The 15,324-nt window shown below is 44.5% G+C and overlaps 1 protein-coding gene across 1 annotated transcript in view; it reads left to right on the plus strand.

Annotated features, from left to right (window-relative positions):
- Positions 1–15,324, plus strand: part of Dnajc7 (DnaJ heat shock protein family (Hsp40) member C7) — a 38,690-nt gene that overhangs the window by 7,430 nt on the left and 15,936 nt on the right. The window contains exons 3-5 of the mRNA XM_021175511.2: positions 11,437–11,525; positions 14,625–14,749; positions 15,017–15,130. Of these exons, the coding sequence (XP_021031170.1) occupies positions 11,437–11,525; positions 14,625–14,749; positions 15,017–15,130 (328 nt within the window). The remainder of the gene's footprint in view (positions 1–11,436; positions 11,526–14,624; positions 14,750–15,016; positions 15,131–15,324) is intronic.

Raw genomic sequence — 15,324 nt, forward strand, 5'->3', positions numbered from 1 at the left:
GTGAGCATGTGTGTATGCGTGTGTGTGTGTGTGCGTGCGCGTGCACAAACAGTTTGTGGCACTCAGTTCTCTCCTTTCACCTGTGAGTGAGGTGATGAAACTCACTCAGGTCCTCAGGCTCAGCTGCAAGTCTTTACTCACTGAGCCATCTTGCCTGCCCTGGAAGCAGCCGTTTCTTAATTGTAGATTGTTGAGAGACACCACTGTCTCCATCAAGATGAGAGATGTTACCAGAGCTGTTAAGGTCAAGTCTGGGCCTGGCAGTGCTAACAGCTGAGCTCAGCCACCATCCTCTGTAGCCAGTTAAAGAGCCAGGTCTGTGAGAACAGAGAGAGGAGGTTTATTCATTGGAACCATCTTGGGAAGAGGAGCAGATGAAGAAGTTCAGTAACAGCATGCATTACTAAGCAGTCTTGGTGAAAGCCTGGTCCTTCCCAAAGCTGACCCATCATTCTCTCTGCAAAGTAGTCTGACCTCTGAGAGACAAGTTCCTCTTCTGGCTGGCTCTAGGCCTTAGCATTCCTTCCCATGGCTTACAGTTCCTGGGGGGTTCTAATCCATGAGACTATGTTTCAGCAAATAGTCTGATAGCTGCGGAGTGGGGAGCAGGTATCTCTTTAGAAAATACTCATTCACGAGAGGAGATCTGTGTTGTCATAGAAGAGCCACAAAATGGAAGGTAGTGGGTTCAGGGATATATGAACAGCAGCCTCGGGCTGACTGACAAGTGGATGGCTGTGCTGTCAGAATGGCTTCAGAGAGGCCCACTACTCTGGAGCTCTCCTTCCCAAGCGTGAGGAAAGGAGAAGGAAATGCCAGAGCCCTGCGGTACCTGTCCTCATGCCTTGACTGACGGGAGTTCTGTCAAGATTCGGATTGGAGGGTTGGTTCATCACAGCCCTGCTTCCCCTAAGATGTAGCCAGCTCCAGCCAGTGCCTGGTGTCCTTCTCTCCTCCAGCAGTAGAGAGTGCTGCTGCCTTGTGAAGACTTTGCCACAGCTCCCCGTGATGTACTTGGCCCTCTGGGTCTGTCTCTGTCGAGGTTTCTCCTTGAATGTTCACAGTACATTTTGACTCATCTGTTCAGGAGTTTACATTTTTGTCTTCCACCTTTCCTCTTTGGGAATAAGAGGTTTTTTGTTTTTTTTTAATAATTTATTTTTTATTTTATGCATGTGATTTGCCTGCATGTGTCTGTGTAAGGATTTGCCTGCATGTGTCTGTGTGAGGATGTCAGATTCCCTGGAACTGAAGTTACAGTTGTGAGCTGCCATGTGGGTGCTGGGACTTGAACCTGGGTTCTCTGCAAGAACATCTAGTGCTGTTCACTGCTGAGCTATCTCTCCAACCCCAAATTTTTATTTTTATTTTTTATTTTTTTGATTTTTCGAGACAGGGTTTCTCTGTGTAGCCCTGGCTGTCCTGGAACTCACTTTGTAGACCAGGCTGGCCTCGAACTCAGAAATTCGCCTGCTTCTGCCTCCCGAGTGCCGCCACACCCAACGAATTTTTAATTTTTGAGACAGGGCTGCCCAGCAGAGCGTAGTCTAGCCTAGAACTCACTGTATAGTCCGGCTGGCCTTGAACTTTGTAGCAAAATCCATCTCAGTGCATCTCTACTGAACCTGAAAAGAAAAAGGTTGACCCTGGGATAAAAAGAACCTTGGGATTCAAAGAGAAGAGGAAGAGGAGGAGGAGGAGAAGGAGGAGGAAAAGGAAGATAGACAGCTACTGGGTAAAGGTAGCTTTCCAGTGGCTAGCGCTCTCCCTGTCTCTAGCTGGTTGGAAAGCATCCAGCATACAGTACCTCGCAGGCACCCCAGTATTTATAAATGTTTTTCACAAGTCATATGACTTTCACTTACATATATGAGTGTTAAATTGAAATTTTATTTGTAGGTTAGAATTGATTTAATTTTTAAATATTTTTTAGAAAAATAAAGTGACCTTGTTGGTGGTGTGGAGTAAACATGCGGCTATTGGGCTCTTTTACTTTATTTTCATGAAGGTCAGAGAGAGTACAACATGAACTAGGCCTTGTGACATGCCATTGGGGACAAGAGGTCCGCGGAAGGGGGAGGAGGAAAGAATTTCTACTCTAAGACTGGCCAAGATCCTGCAAATTCTGTAGGGTGGAGGATGTGTCCAGATCAACAAGCAGCTCGTAAGTTTGATTGACTAAAAGAAAGGAGGTGCCGCAGTCTAGAGCAATGTTTTGTAGAGGACAGTGAGCATGAGAGCAGCGTGTGTGTGTGTGTGTGTGTGTGGGGGGGGGGTCCCGACTTCCTGGCATGCGGCACACTGCAGTCCTAGCAACCCTGAGGAGAAGGGAAGTATTCCTCCCCCCACTAGGTTTTTCTCTCAAATCAAAGTCTCCTGAACATTTCTTTACTCTCAGGAAATCGAGCATTTTGTCCTTAGCTGTAATTTTAGCAAAACTGGATGTTTTGCTACAAATGTTACCTGAGAATTGGGGTTCCTCTTTGTTGGTTTTATGGCTTCATAGATGAAAGATTTAAAAACAGAGTGGAGTCAGAAGAAGCTTTAAATTAGAGAAATCATACGTTAGGCAGGAAACAGAGTAGTGGGCAGGGTAAGAAATAGAGATCTCTGAAGCAGTCGGGGTGTGCTAGTGCACACTGTTAGTCCTCGCTCTCAGGAGGCAGAGGCAGACCTGTTCTACGTTGTTCAAATATGGCCAGGGCTGTGTTACAGAAACCCCGTCTCAAAAAGTCCAAAGCAACAACAACAAACCTCTGAAGCTGCCAGAGGAGGAGGGTGTGGAAGAGCAAGATAGAGAAAGCCATGCCTTTTGAGCTAGGGCCCAAAAACAGCCAGCAAGTTTGTGGGTGGCTGGTGGCAAGCAGCCACATGGCATTGCAGGAGGGTCTTTGTAAAAGAATGACAGTGTCCAGAGTGACATGGCGAGCATACTTGACCAGTATCCAAAGAAGAGATTTTACAAAAGAAGAAAAGGAAAAGTTACAATTTTTAAGTCAGAACTCAGAACAACACAGAGTCTTAGCAGTAAAGACCCACAAGTGCACTGGACAAGGGGCCTCTGTGGGTGTAAATACTATTTAAAGGGTAATTATTCTCCACTTTTAGCATGGCCAGTGAGTCCGCTTTCTTTCTTTCTTTTTTTTTTTTTTAAAGATTTATTTATTATTATACATAAATTTACTGTAGCTGACCAGACACACCAGAAGAGGGTGTCAGATCTCATTATGGGTGGTTGTGAGCCACCATGTGGTTGCTGGGATTTGAACTCTGGACCTTTGGAAGAACAGTCAGTGTCCTTACCCCCTGAGCCATCTCACCAGCCCCCTTTTTTTTTTTTTTTTTTTTAAAGAGTGAGTCCACTTTCTTGAGGTGTGGTCTCTTGGCAGTCCTTCTCGGATTAACTCCTAAGAGAAGGTACAGCAGTGTCAGCGGGCACCTTATAATGGCATATGTCCTGAGATACAACTCAAATCCGGTTTTGACCTGCGAGAAGTAGTTTCCCTGTAATGGGTTTCATTTAAGCCCTGCTACCTTCACCTTTTTGTATGGTATTTTAAATTAAGGAGAGGCAAAGCTGATCATGAGGGAGAGGGTCCATCTTCAATGACTTCTAACTTGCTAATGTCTGTCTAGCTACTTAACCAGAATAAAAAATATACCAAGGAGTGCAAAAACCCAGCAGGACAGAAAACTCTGGAGTGCGTGTGTGCCTCATTTAAACCACTATATCTCTCTTGATCTCAATCATTATTAATATAATTGGAGAAGTTCAACTTGATTAAAAAATGTTTGCCCCAGTTTATTTCCTGTTGATGTCATAAGTGCCTGACCAAAAGCAACTGGGAAGGAGCGAGGTCATTTCACTCAGCGTCTCCCAGGTCACACTCTGCTGCTGAGGGAAGTGGAGGCAGAAGTTTGGGCAGAGCCGTGCACTGAGTGCTGCTTACTGGCTTGCTCAGCCTGCTTTTTAATACAACCCAAGACCACCAGCAGTGGCACCACGCACAACCTTGCCTACAGGAAAGTCTTAGGAAGGCATTTTCTCAGTTCAGGTTCCCGCTTCCTAGATGACTTTAGCTTGTATCAAGTTGACAAAAACAAAAACAAAAAAAAGCCTAACCCATACAGTGTTCTAGCCAAACACTTGATGTAAAAGTCAAGTTGTATAAAAATCTAGTCAGTGTTTCCTGGGTTACAAACATTCACAGTAGTGTCCATTGCAGTGCCTGAGGTAATTTTTCCCTCCCTTCCTCCCTTTGGGGAAAAAAATTTTCCCCAAAAATGATACAGCTGATGAAGAGTCTTACCCCATAGAGATGGTTCAGTGGTTAAAAACACTGGCTGCTTTTCCAGAGGACACAGGTTCTGATCCCAGCACGCAGATGACAGCCTGCAACTGCCCATAACTCCAGCTACAAGGGATCAGAACTCTCCTGGCCTCTGAGAGCACCAGGCACACAAGTAACGCACAAGTACACATGCAGATAAAAAAAAACACCTTTACACATTAGAAAATTAAAAAGATCTTTCCTGTGCGGTAGCTGTGGCTGTGTGTAAAGACATTTGTATATGTACAGTCTGTGGCTCACAGGTGGAAGTCAGAGGACAGCTTTGGGGAGTCAGTTGTTTCTTTCCACCATGTGGGTCCCAGGGATCAAAATCAGACTTGGTGGCAAGTTTTTACCCCCTGAGCCTTCCTGCCAGCCTAAGGAGGTTTTTAAAAACTGCTACTCAATCAATCTAGTATCTGAGGCTGGCTGAAGTTTTTGAATGTCTTTGTAATTGCTAAAAAGTTAAGTTGATCTAAGGTAGAATTGCTTAAGCATTTATCTTGGAGGTATTTAGAGAGAAAATAGGCATTTGTATAGGGCATCTGTGTTAGGATATGTTGCAGTGTCAGCCATGTATTTTTTTTTTTTTCGAGACAGGGTTTCTCTGTGTAGCCCTGGCTGTCCTGGCACTCACTTTGTAGACCAGGCTGGCCTCGAACTCAGAAATCCGCCTGCCTCTGCCTCCCCAGTGCTGGGATTAAAGGCGTGCGCCACCACGCCCGGCCAGCCATGTATTTTTAATTAATGTATTTCTAATTTGTCGAGCTGTAAATGTGCAAAGTTGGGTGGGGATCATAAGCTTAAGTTGTCTGATTCAATCACATGATCCTGCTAGAAGCTTTGTAATGCCGAATGATTCTTTGGCAGTACTTGTGGAAATAATTAGCAGCAATGAATGAACAGCAGATTCAGAGAGTATACCTACAAGCTCAGGCATATAGATTTTAACAGATGTAGTGTGGATGCAGTGACTGATAGAAAAAGAAAAAACAAATACATATTAAAACAGGAATGTTTGGTGTTTTTTTTTTGTTTTTGTTTTTTTGTTTGTTTGTTTGTTTGTTTGTTTGTTTTTTCGAGACAGGGTTTCTCTGTATAGCTCTGGCTGTCCTGGAACTCACTTTGTAGACCAGGCTGGCCTCGAACTCAAAAATCCACCTGCCTCTGCCTCCCAAGTGCTGGGATTAAAGGCATGCGCCACCACCGCCCGGCTTAAAACAGGAATGTATACAAAGAGAAGACTATTCAGTTTGCCCACCTTTGTAAAAAAGGGTACTGATCTGGGGTGACGCTATGAATGCATGCAAAGAGAATTTGTTTGCAGCCGGGCATGGTGGCACACATCTTTAATCCCAGCACTGGGGAAGCAGAGTCGAATATCTCTGATTTAAGGGTAAGCCCAGTGTATAAATTGAGTTCCAGGCCAGCCAAGGCTACATAATGAGGCCTTATTCCCCCACCCCCCAAAAAAAAAGAAGGGGGGGAAGAAAAGAAAATTGTGTGTGTGTGTGTGTGTGTGTGTATGAGAGAGAGAAACACGCCATACATCAGTATAAGTGTCACAGGACAACTTTTAGGAAATGCTTCTCTCCTTCCGAGTATTCAGCTTGGTGGTAAGCACCCTTACTGGATGAGCCATCTCACTGACCCCGTGTTTTGGTTCTGTAGCCATTTTCAACAGAATTGGTCCTTAGTGATTCACATCAGAATCATTTCCAGCATCCTTGAATCAGAGCTGTTGTGCTTATAATGTTTGGCGTTGACCCAAGGGTTGGATGGGAAATTGGATAAGCTAATTTTATGTAGCCAGGTCAGTGTTGAAGGCCTATAACCTGAGTTGGGAGTTCAAGGCCAACCTGAGCAATTAGTGAAATCCTGACTCTAACAAGTATAAGGAAAAGTGTGATATAGCTCAGTGGTGCAATATTTTAGTTCCCAGGTTTTTGTTGTTTTTTTTTTTTTTTTAATTTTATGGTCATGGTATATACATGTATTGAAATATTCTGTTTTACCTCATACATAGTTATCTTGGGAAAAAAGTAAAACGTTTAAAAAGTAAAAATTAAAAAGACAGACCAAGCAGTGGTGGCGCACGCCTTTAGTCTCAGCACTCGGGAGGCAGAGGCAGGCGGATTTCTGAGTTTGAGGCCAGCCTGGTCTACAGAGTGAGTTCCAGGACAGCCAGGGCTATACAGAGAAACCCTGTCTCAAAAAACAAAACAAAAAAAAGACCAAACAAAACAAGAGAATCAAGGACAGAGACTGGGCTCTGCATGCACACGGTACTGAGTCCAACCCAGCATAAATTAAGAGGGGTACAGTGGCACAACTTAGGGGGTTGAGGTAGGAGGACCAAAAATTCACTCTTGGCTTTGCAGTGAATTTGAGGTCAGCCTGGGCAAAGCAAATAAAGCAAAGGAAAACAAGGACCCTGCAAAGGCTTCAAGAAACTGAGAGCTGTGCAGTTACTGTGGTACCTCCCCGAATCACTGCGGAGCATGACTGCTATTTTCTTTGTTGGAAGACAGGTGGAAGGTTCGCCACACACAGCATTGCTTCAGAAGGCCTGTGTGTGTCTTGATTGAAAGTATTAAAAGCACAAGCAATATATTACAGTTGTTAACACCATCAGACCAGTTCTCTGGATCTTTTACTTTAATATTTTAGGGTCTAATCTGAACTTAATTTTGGGTTTTTATTAGTTTTTTTTGTTGTTTGCTTTATTTGGTCTTTTTTGAGCTAAGATTTCATTAGATAGCTCTGACTGGCCTGAAACTCCATATATGTAGACCAGGCTACCTTCAAACTCATAAGAGATCCACGTACTTTTGCCTGTCAAGCGCTGAAAATTTAATGTCATGTCCATAGAAAGGGATCTCGCCAGGCATGGTGGCACACACCTTTAATCTCAGCACTCCAGGACAGCCAGAGCTACACAGAGAAACCCTGTCTTGAAAAATCAAAAAAAAAAAAAAAAAAAAAAAAAAAAAAAAAAAAAGAAAGAAAGAAAGAAAGAAAGAAAGAAAGAAAGAAAAGGATCTCAAGCCTTCCTTTCTGGGCACTGCTATATTTTAGCAGGTTCATACTGAAAGCTCAGTTATCAAAGAATTAATAACTCTGGCAGCAGTGACAGCTGCCACCTCCAGGTTGCCCTCAGTCCCAGGGTTAACTAGCTCTTCTTTGACACTTCACCCTGCAGTCTCTTTGCTGTAAGGGCAGCCTGAACAGCTTCAGCTTTTCTCAGGATTTGAGAAAAGGCAGGACTAGAATTACTTAGCTCTGGAATTGTTCCTGCCGTGGCCCCGACAGATTGCAAAGATTCCCGTCTTCCTCGCTAGCCTCAAAGCTGGCGTCAGGCCCGTTGGTCTTGTGTGTTTGATGAGTCCTCTTTGGACGTAAGACCTGGATACAAAAAATTAAGCAAGCATCTGGCCTAGAAGCACCAAGTGCCCAAGCCTGTTGTCTCGGCAGCTGCCAATCAGCCGCGTTTCTGTGAAAATACGTCCTTTTCATGAAACTGTGGGAATAGCTAATTCTGGCCCAACATGCAATGTGAGGTTAAAAACATGGCAACTTGTCACAACACGACTCTTGTTCTTTTTGCTGTGGGCTGACTCTACATTACTTGCTTTGTTTGCTCTAGAATGGAATCTACTCACCATTTACTAAAGTGAAATGCCTTTCTTGGGGGAGGCAGAGTCCATCCCCTGGGCCCTGCATCTTAGAGAGAAGGGAGCTCCATTCCTCTGTGACTGAGTGTTATGGGCCTCACTATGCTTTAGTAAATCCAGATTTCAGTCCTAGGACAGATTCTTCACACCAGAGCTGTTTTGTGTCTTGGTTTAAAGTTTTTTTTGTTGTTGTTTTTTTTCAGACAAGGTTTCTCTGTATAGCCCTGGCTGTCCTGGAACTCACTTTGTAGACCAGGCTGGCCTCAAACTCAGAAATCGGCCTGCCTCTGCCTCCTGAGTGCTGGGATTAAAGGTGTGTGCCACCACGCCCACCTAAAGAATTTTTTTATTGTCCTTGCCTCACTCCCTGTAGTACAGATCAGTTTTAAACTTCTTATCAGTATCACATAAGTGAGCATTAGAAAGCTTAGATAGTACATTACTTTGGATTCTCACAAACATGGTCACTCCCTGACCTTGAGCAAATTATTTAAACTCAAGACTTACTCAAGGGAGGGTGCACAGATAGTGAAATTTACTAACTTGGGTAGTTGTGCATGGAACTCACATGGCTCACATAATAGTTAGTCATGTCCACTGAAATTATCATTTGGTTTCCGTTAGAAGCCAGCAGCGCACTAGGCACCATGGGAGGGAGCAGTGTTGAGGAAAGACCACCAACCAGTAGTCCATAACAAGCAGTAGGTCTGGGTCCTGTTTTTTGTTACTAATAAGCTTGTGCTGCTGGCACAGTGGCGGGTGCTTTGGTTTTCCTCAAGGATCTGGCTATTCTTAGTCACTGCTGACTGACGGAGCAGCTAGATTTTAGTTGCAGATGGGTTAGTATCTCTGCCAGAGTTTACTACATTTCTTCAAAGTGGTTTTTTTTCAGCTTCTGGAATCCTGTTTAGGAGAAGCCCATGGAATCTCTTGGCATGTCTGCTCTTAAAACATAAGCTTTTCCTAGAGTTTTTATAGCACTTTGCTTAATTTATGTTTAAAGGAGTTTTGTATATTGCATTGAAAGATTTCAGTTGAGACTCTTAAGTTTTGCAGGTGAGGGAGGCTGTTCCTGGGTTCTTGTAGTAGCAGATGGCCTTTTTATAGCATTGTGACAGTTAGTATAATGAGATTTTTCAGGCCGATTTCCACCCAGCAGAGTTTAAATCTGTCAGCATTAGTAGGTCACCCCATTTTCCTCCTCCTTTCCCCAGGAGTCTTTTTATGTCAGTGGGGCTTACCAGAGCAGTGTTGGGGAAGAATGGAAGTGGAGGGAGCTTTGCCAGTTTGTCGTTTGAAACATGTAAGAAATGAACCACAAATCTCACCTGTGCTGTGTCATAGGATCAGGCTGCAGTGTCCCCTATCATCGCCATGAACTGTTGCTGCCGGGGATGTAGTCAGTGACACAGTGCTGGCCTGGCGTGTTCAGATCCCCGGGTTTGATCCCCAGTTCTAGAGTGGGACACCAAAAACTCTGACTTGTGTCTCTCCTGGCAGCCGTGGACTGGTTCCCTTTTGCATATATGGCTCTGGCGAGTAGGAAAGGAAACAAAGCCTTAAAAGAAACATGCTTCCGTAGCTGGGCTGCAGTGAGGAATCCTCTGTCACTCAGAGTGGGAAATAGGAGGTTTTGAGATACTGCTTGTATTTTTTCATCTCTGAGACAGGTTCTTCTGTGTGGCCCTGACTGGCCTGGAGCTTCCTATGTGCTGTACAGACCAGGCTGGCCTCAAAGTCACAGAGATCCACCTGCCTCTGCCTCCTGAGAGCTGGAAATAAAGGTGTCTGCCTCCACACCCAGCCACTTTGGGTACTTTTGACAGAGTTTTCTAGCTTGCTCTTTTCAACACTGTTTGTCCAGTCTTGTCTTGATGCCAGCTGGTGGGTGGACAGCACAGCGTGGTGGGTGGAGGGCGTGGAGAGATAGGCACTTCCTCCAGCATCTAACTCCCTGCTGTCAACTTTGCTCAGTCTTCCATCTTACACAGTACACTGTCACTCCTTGGTTATACACTTGGACTGTTCTTCCCGTGACAAATGGGAAAATCACTCTCAGGAAACTGAATTAAGATTCTTAAGGCTGTGTCCCGTTTCATACTGAGAAGTCAGTTGTCCCCAGTGGAAATTACCTACAAATGTAGACGTTTGCAAATATTGACGTATCACAAGTTTATAATCCCAGCACTTGGTAGGCTACAGCAGAATTGCCACAAATTCAAGGTCAGCCTGGGCTACATGTTAGGACACTGTCTCAAACCCGGCCCTTTAAAAAACAAAAAAGAGGCCGCAGTTGTGACATACTGGAAAATTCAGTGCTGGCTTTCAGTGGCTCACTTACTAAGCATATGTGTTTGTTTGTTTTTTAAAGATTTATTTATATGAGTACACAGTTGCTGTCTTCAGGTACACCAGAAGAGGGCCTCAGATCCTATTGGTTGTGAGCCACCATGTGGTTGCTGGGATTTGAACTAAGGATGTCTGGAAGAGCAGTCAGTGCTCTTAACTGCTGAGCCATCTCTCCAGCCTGTGTGTTTGGTTTTTTTTTTAAAGATTTATTTATTTTATATATATAAGTACACTATAACTGTCTTCAGACACACCAGAAGAGAGCATCAGATCCCATTACATATGGTTGTGAGCTACCATGTGGTTGCTGGGAATTGAACTCAGGACCTCTGGAGTCCTGAGTTTTAGGAGCAGCCAGTGCTCCTAAAAGCTGAGCCATCTCTCCAGCCCGTTTTTAGTTTTGGGGTTTTTTTTTTTTAATATTTATTTATTTTTATTTTATGTGTATGAGTATTTTGCCTTTGAGTATGGATGCGCACTGCTTATTCCTGATGCCTTCAGATGTCAGAAGAGGATAGTGGACCTCCTGCAGCTGGAGTTACAGGTGGTTGTGAGCTACCATGTGGGTGCTTGGAACTGAATCTAAGTCCTCTATGAGAGGACCATCTCTCCAGCCCCTGGTTTTGGTTTTTGAATCTATATCTCAGGTAATACAGATATCCTCAGACTTGATGTGTAACCAGGGTTGGCTTTGAAATCCTGATCTCCTGACTCTGCACCCCAAGTGTAGGGTTGTAGGCATTTGATACCATACCTTGTGGGGTTTGTTTTGTCTTACTGTGTTGTGCTCTGTAGCACAGACTGGCCCCAGAATCACAGAAGGTTTTTTTGTCTTAGTCTCTCCAGACTCTGGGCTTTCAGGTGTGAACTGCCGCGCCCAGCTGAGCGTAGTTTTCCTGGTTTTATTTCAGTGTCTCTGAATAGATTGTGAGTGGATTGGATTATTTCATTGGACCTCTTTTGGCTCGATTGGCCTGTTGGACATATCTATAATCATTTCCAGTATATCACACTAACATGAAGCTGGCGCTCCTGAGCTCACCCCTGAGGCATAGTGATGTGACTCTCCTTTTCCTTTTCAGGGAAGCAGAATCCTTCAAGGAACAAGGGAATGCGTATTATGCTAAGAAGGACTACAACGAAGCTTATAACTATTACACAAAAGCCATAGGTAAGAAGGATCACAGCAGTGACTCGCTTGCCAGACTTTGTAAGTGGTTCCGGCCTAAGAAGCAGCTCTTAGTGAGCTGAGCTCACAGCTCACTCCTCCCCAGGATCAGTGATTCTGCCCAACACTTGCATCCTTCTCTATCTCGGGAAACAGAAATGAGTCTTATCTCCACGTTCTTAACATGCCAGCATATTTTATTTACCTTTAAGACAGTTTCATGTAGAACAGCATTGAACTTGCTTATAATTGAAGATGACTGTGAACATAGACAGCATTGAGCTCACGTACGTCACAAACACACCATAGTTCACTAAACACATTGGCCCCCTCTACCCCCCAAAGGCAGTTCAAAGTCGTAACTTTTCTCTTGTGTTGTGTTGTGGTGCTGGGGATGCAGTGAGACCTTTCTGAACACCTGTGTAAAAAGGCTCTACCTTGTACTGCAGACCAGTCCCTAGAGCTGCAACCTTAAAAGCTGGACGCATCATTGCTCTTGTAGTTTGCCTGTGGGTGACCTTTAAAAAGAGTGTCAGCGTGAGGTTCCGAGCAGTCCTGAGCTCCAGTTACTCTCTACTCCCTGTTCACCCCTCAGCCCTTTATCATTGTTTGTGTGAGTGTGTGTGCATGTGCGTGTGTGTTTGGGAGCACGGGTGGGAGTGTGCACACACACGTGCTTGCTATGGCATGTGTAGCACTCAGGATAACTTGCTAGAGCTGGTTGTGTCATGGTTTAGCCATGTGGACCGTGTGAAGTCTTGGGTCGTCAGGCTTGATGACAAGTGCCTTTACCTGCTGAGGTTGGCCCTGGTTTTTAAAATTAGCTTCATTGTTTTTTTAAAAATGAAACCCCAAAAATACTTGGAAATAAAGAACGTAACGTTGAAATTAACCAGACCCTATAGGTACAATAGATATTCTGAAGCTGCGTGACTTCACATTAGATTTTTACACTTTCGTTGTCAAATACATTTTTAATAACCCACTACCGAAACCAAAAAACTGTGTGATACAATTAGAGCTAGAAAAGAATGAGGCTCATACCCTCTTCTATAGCTCATGTATTACCTGCATTCAGTTTCTGTTCGGGCCAGAGAGTTCCCCTGTCTTGTTTTCTTTCTGCATGTCACACTGGGCTTATGTGCACATTTGTTTCTGTGAGTATGTAAGTTATAAATTAGGATCGGCAGGGGAGGGAACCCACAGTTTTTCCTTTTTCTGAGATTGTGTGACCGGGTATTACACATTCTAAGATCTTCCATCTTTGTGACTGCATTTTTCTTAGGAGTGGAACAGGATCCCATTGCATTCATGTATGTGTGTGTGTGTGTGTGTGTGAATGTATGTATATTTGTGTTTGTGTGTGTGTGTATATATTTATATATATATATATATTCTATATGCACCAGAATTCCGTTATCCATCCATCCTAGATGGGTATCTGGGTTTAATCCAGTTCTTTTCTGTGGCCAGGCAAGCAGTAATAAACATGAGGACACACCTCTGTCATGAAATGGAGAGTTGTTCTCTGGGCATACATATGAGGACACACCTCTACCATGAAATGGAGAGTTGTTCTCTGGGCATACATATGAGGACACACCTCTATCATGAAATGTAGAGTTGTTCTCTGGGTATACATATGCCCGGGTAAGAAAGAGCTGGGGCTTGTAGTTATGTTTTTAATTTTTTTCAGAACTCTCCAAATTGATTTCCACGTTGGCTATATTAAATTGCACCCCCCCCCCCCCCCCCAGTGAACAGGTTTTCTCCACATCTTCTCCAACAGTTAGTGTCAGCTTTGTTGATGATAGTCACTTTCACTAGGATGAGGAGATATCTCAAAATCATTTTAACGTTTTTTGTTTGTTGGTTTTGTTTTTGTTTTTTGTTTTTTCTTTTTTTATTTGGTTTTTTGAGACAGGGTTTCTCTGTGTTGCCTTGGCTATCCTGGAACTCACTCTGTAGACCAGGCTGGCCTCAAACTCAGAAATCCGCCTGCCTCTGCCTCCCGAGTGCTGGGATTAAAGGCGTGCGCCACCACGCCCGGCTGGTTTTGGTTTTTTGAGACAGAATTTCTCCACATTTAATAGCCCTGGCTGTCCTGGAACTCTCAAGAGATTTTCCTGCCTCTGCCTCTGAGTGCTGGGATTAAAACTGTGCTCCTGGCTCTGGTATTTCATTTGAGACAGGCTGGCCTAAAACTGGCAGAAATCTTGCTTTAGCTTCCTGTGCCCTTTCCCTTCAACATGTTTATGTTTGTTTGTTCGTTTATTTGTTTGTTTTGACATAATTCTCTTACTCTTTTTCTCCGCACTTTTTTGGTGTGGTGTGGTGTGGTGTGTGATGTGTGTGCGCGCGCGCGCGCGTGCACGCATGGGGGGGGCGGTGTATGTGCGTCTGTGTGTGTGTGTGTGTGTGTGTGTGTGTCCATCCATGTGGAGGCCCGAGGTTGATTTTGGGACCATCCTAGATTGTGTTTCTGTGTTACTCACGGAGGCTGTGTCTCAGTCGAATGAATCTGGAGCTAATTATAATGACTGGGGTTACTCTTGATGGCTCGTTCATTTGGAGGTTCCCTTCTCCCTTCAAGGCTGGAGTTCCAGGCAGGCCACCATGCTTGCCCCCTGGGGACCTTGATGTGCATACTCAGACTGTATTACAAGTTTCCCTACTGAAACATCTCTCTAGGCCTCCCGAGAAATAGTCCTTTGAGAGGTAGCCTGTACATAAGGTCAGTAGCCTGAGCTGAACTTTGTTTTGTCTCACTATGTAGCCTTGGCTGCCTTGGAACTGGTTCTGTAGACCAGGCTGGTCTTAGACTTCTAGAGGTCCGCTGTGTCTCTGGAATGCTGGGATTTAAGTTTGACCCACTATACCAGATGAACTTGCTTTTTACACAGTTGATTTTTTTAATGTGTTTTGAGTGTTTGGCATGTATGTATATGCACCACTCAGAAATTTGCCTGCCTCTGTCTTCTGAGTGCTGGGATTAAAGGCGTGCACCACCACGCCCGGCTAACAAGAGCTCTTAACCACTGAGCCATCATCTTTCCAGCTCTCTGCGCTGAACTGCTTTATGTCCTATTATCTGTCCTGTAGATATGTGTCCTAACAATGCCAGCTATTACGGTAATCGAGCGGCCACGCTGATGATGCTTGGACGGTTCCGGGAAGCTCTTGGAGATGCGCAGCAGTCAGTGAGGTTGGATGACAGTTTTGTCCGGGTATGTAATGGAGCTCTTTGGTGAAGAATGTTTTACAGTATCTCTGCCCTAGAGCTGCTAACCGTTAGGAGCATTTCCTCTTTTCATTGTGACAGCCACAACCATCTCCTAATTGTGACAATGTCCCCTAAAGATCAAGTGCTCCCTCTGAGAGCACTGCTCTGCCTTTTCACTGCATGCTGGTGTGTAGACGGTTTGCTGTTGTATTGATTGCTTTCTGCCTGTGCAGTCATGTTTCTTTCCTCCCTCTGTGTTCTTTTCTTCTAGGGACACCTCCGAGAAGGCAAGTGCCACCTCTCACTTGGGAATGCCATGGCGGCATGTCGTAGTTTCCAAAGAGCTCTAGAACTGGATCATAAAAATGCCCAGGCACAGCAGGAGGTAGGTCTGATCTATGAGAGGTGGTGCAGTGGGTCTGGAAAGAAGAGTGACTAATAAGGCAGGACCGACAGGCCCACTTCACCAGCAGCCACACTTAGCCAACTTTAGGTAAATCTCATAGTCTCTGCGACTCTGTTACCTTAACTGTTAAATGAGTTTTCAGTATGTAAAAAGTGGAAAGCTTCAGAGATGAC

Source organism: Mus caroli, unplaced genomic scaffold (assembly GCF_978045245.1).
Source record: "Mus caroli unplaced genomic scaffold, Mus_caroli_1 scaffold_13, whole genome shotgun sequence".
In the NCBI taxonomy this organism is placed as follows: domain Eukaryota; kingdom Metazoa; phylum Chordata; class Mammalia; order Rodentia; family Muridae; genus Mus; species Mus caroli.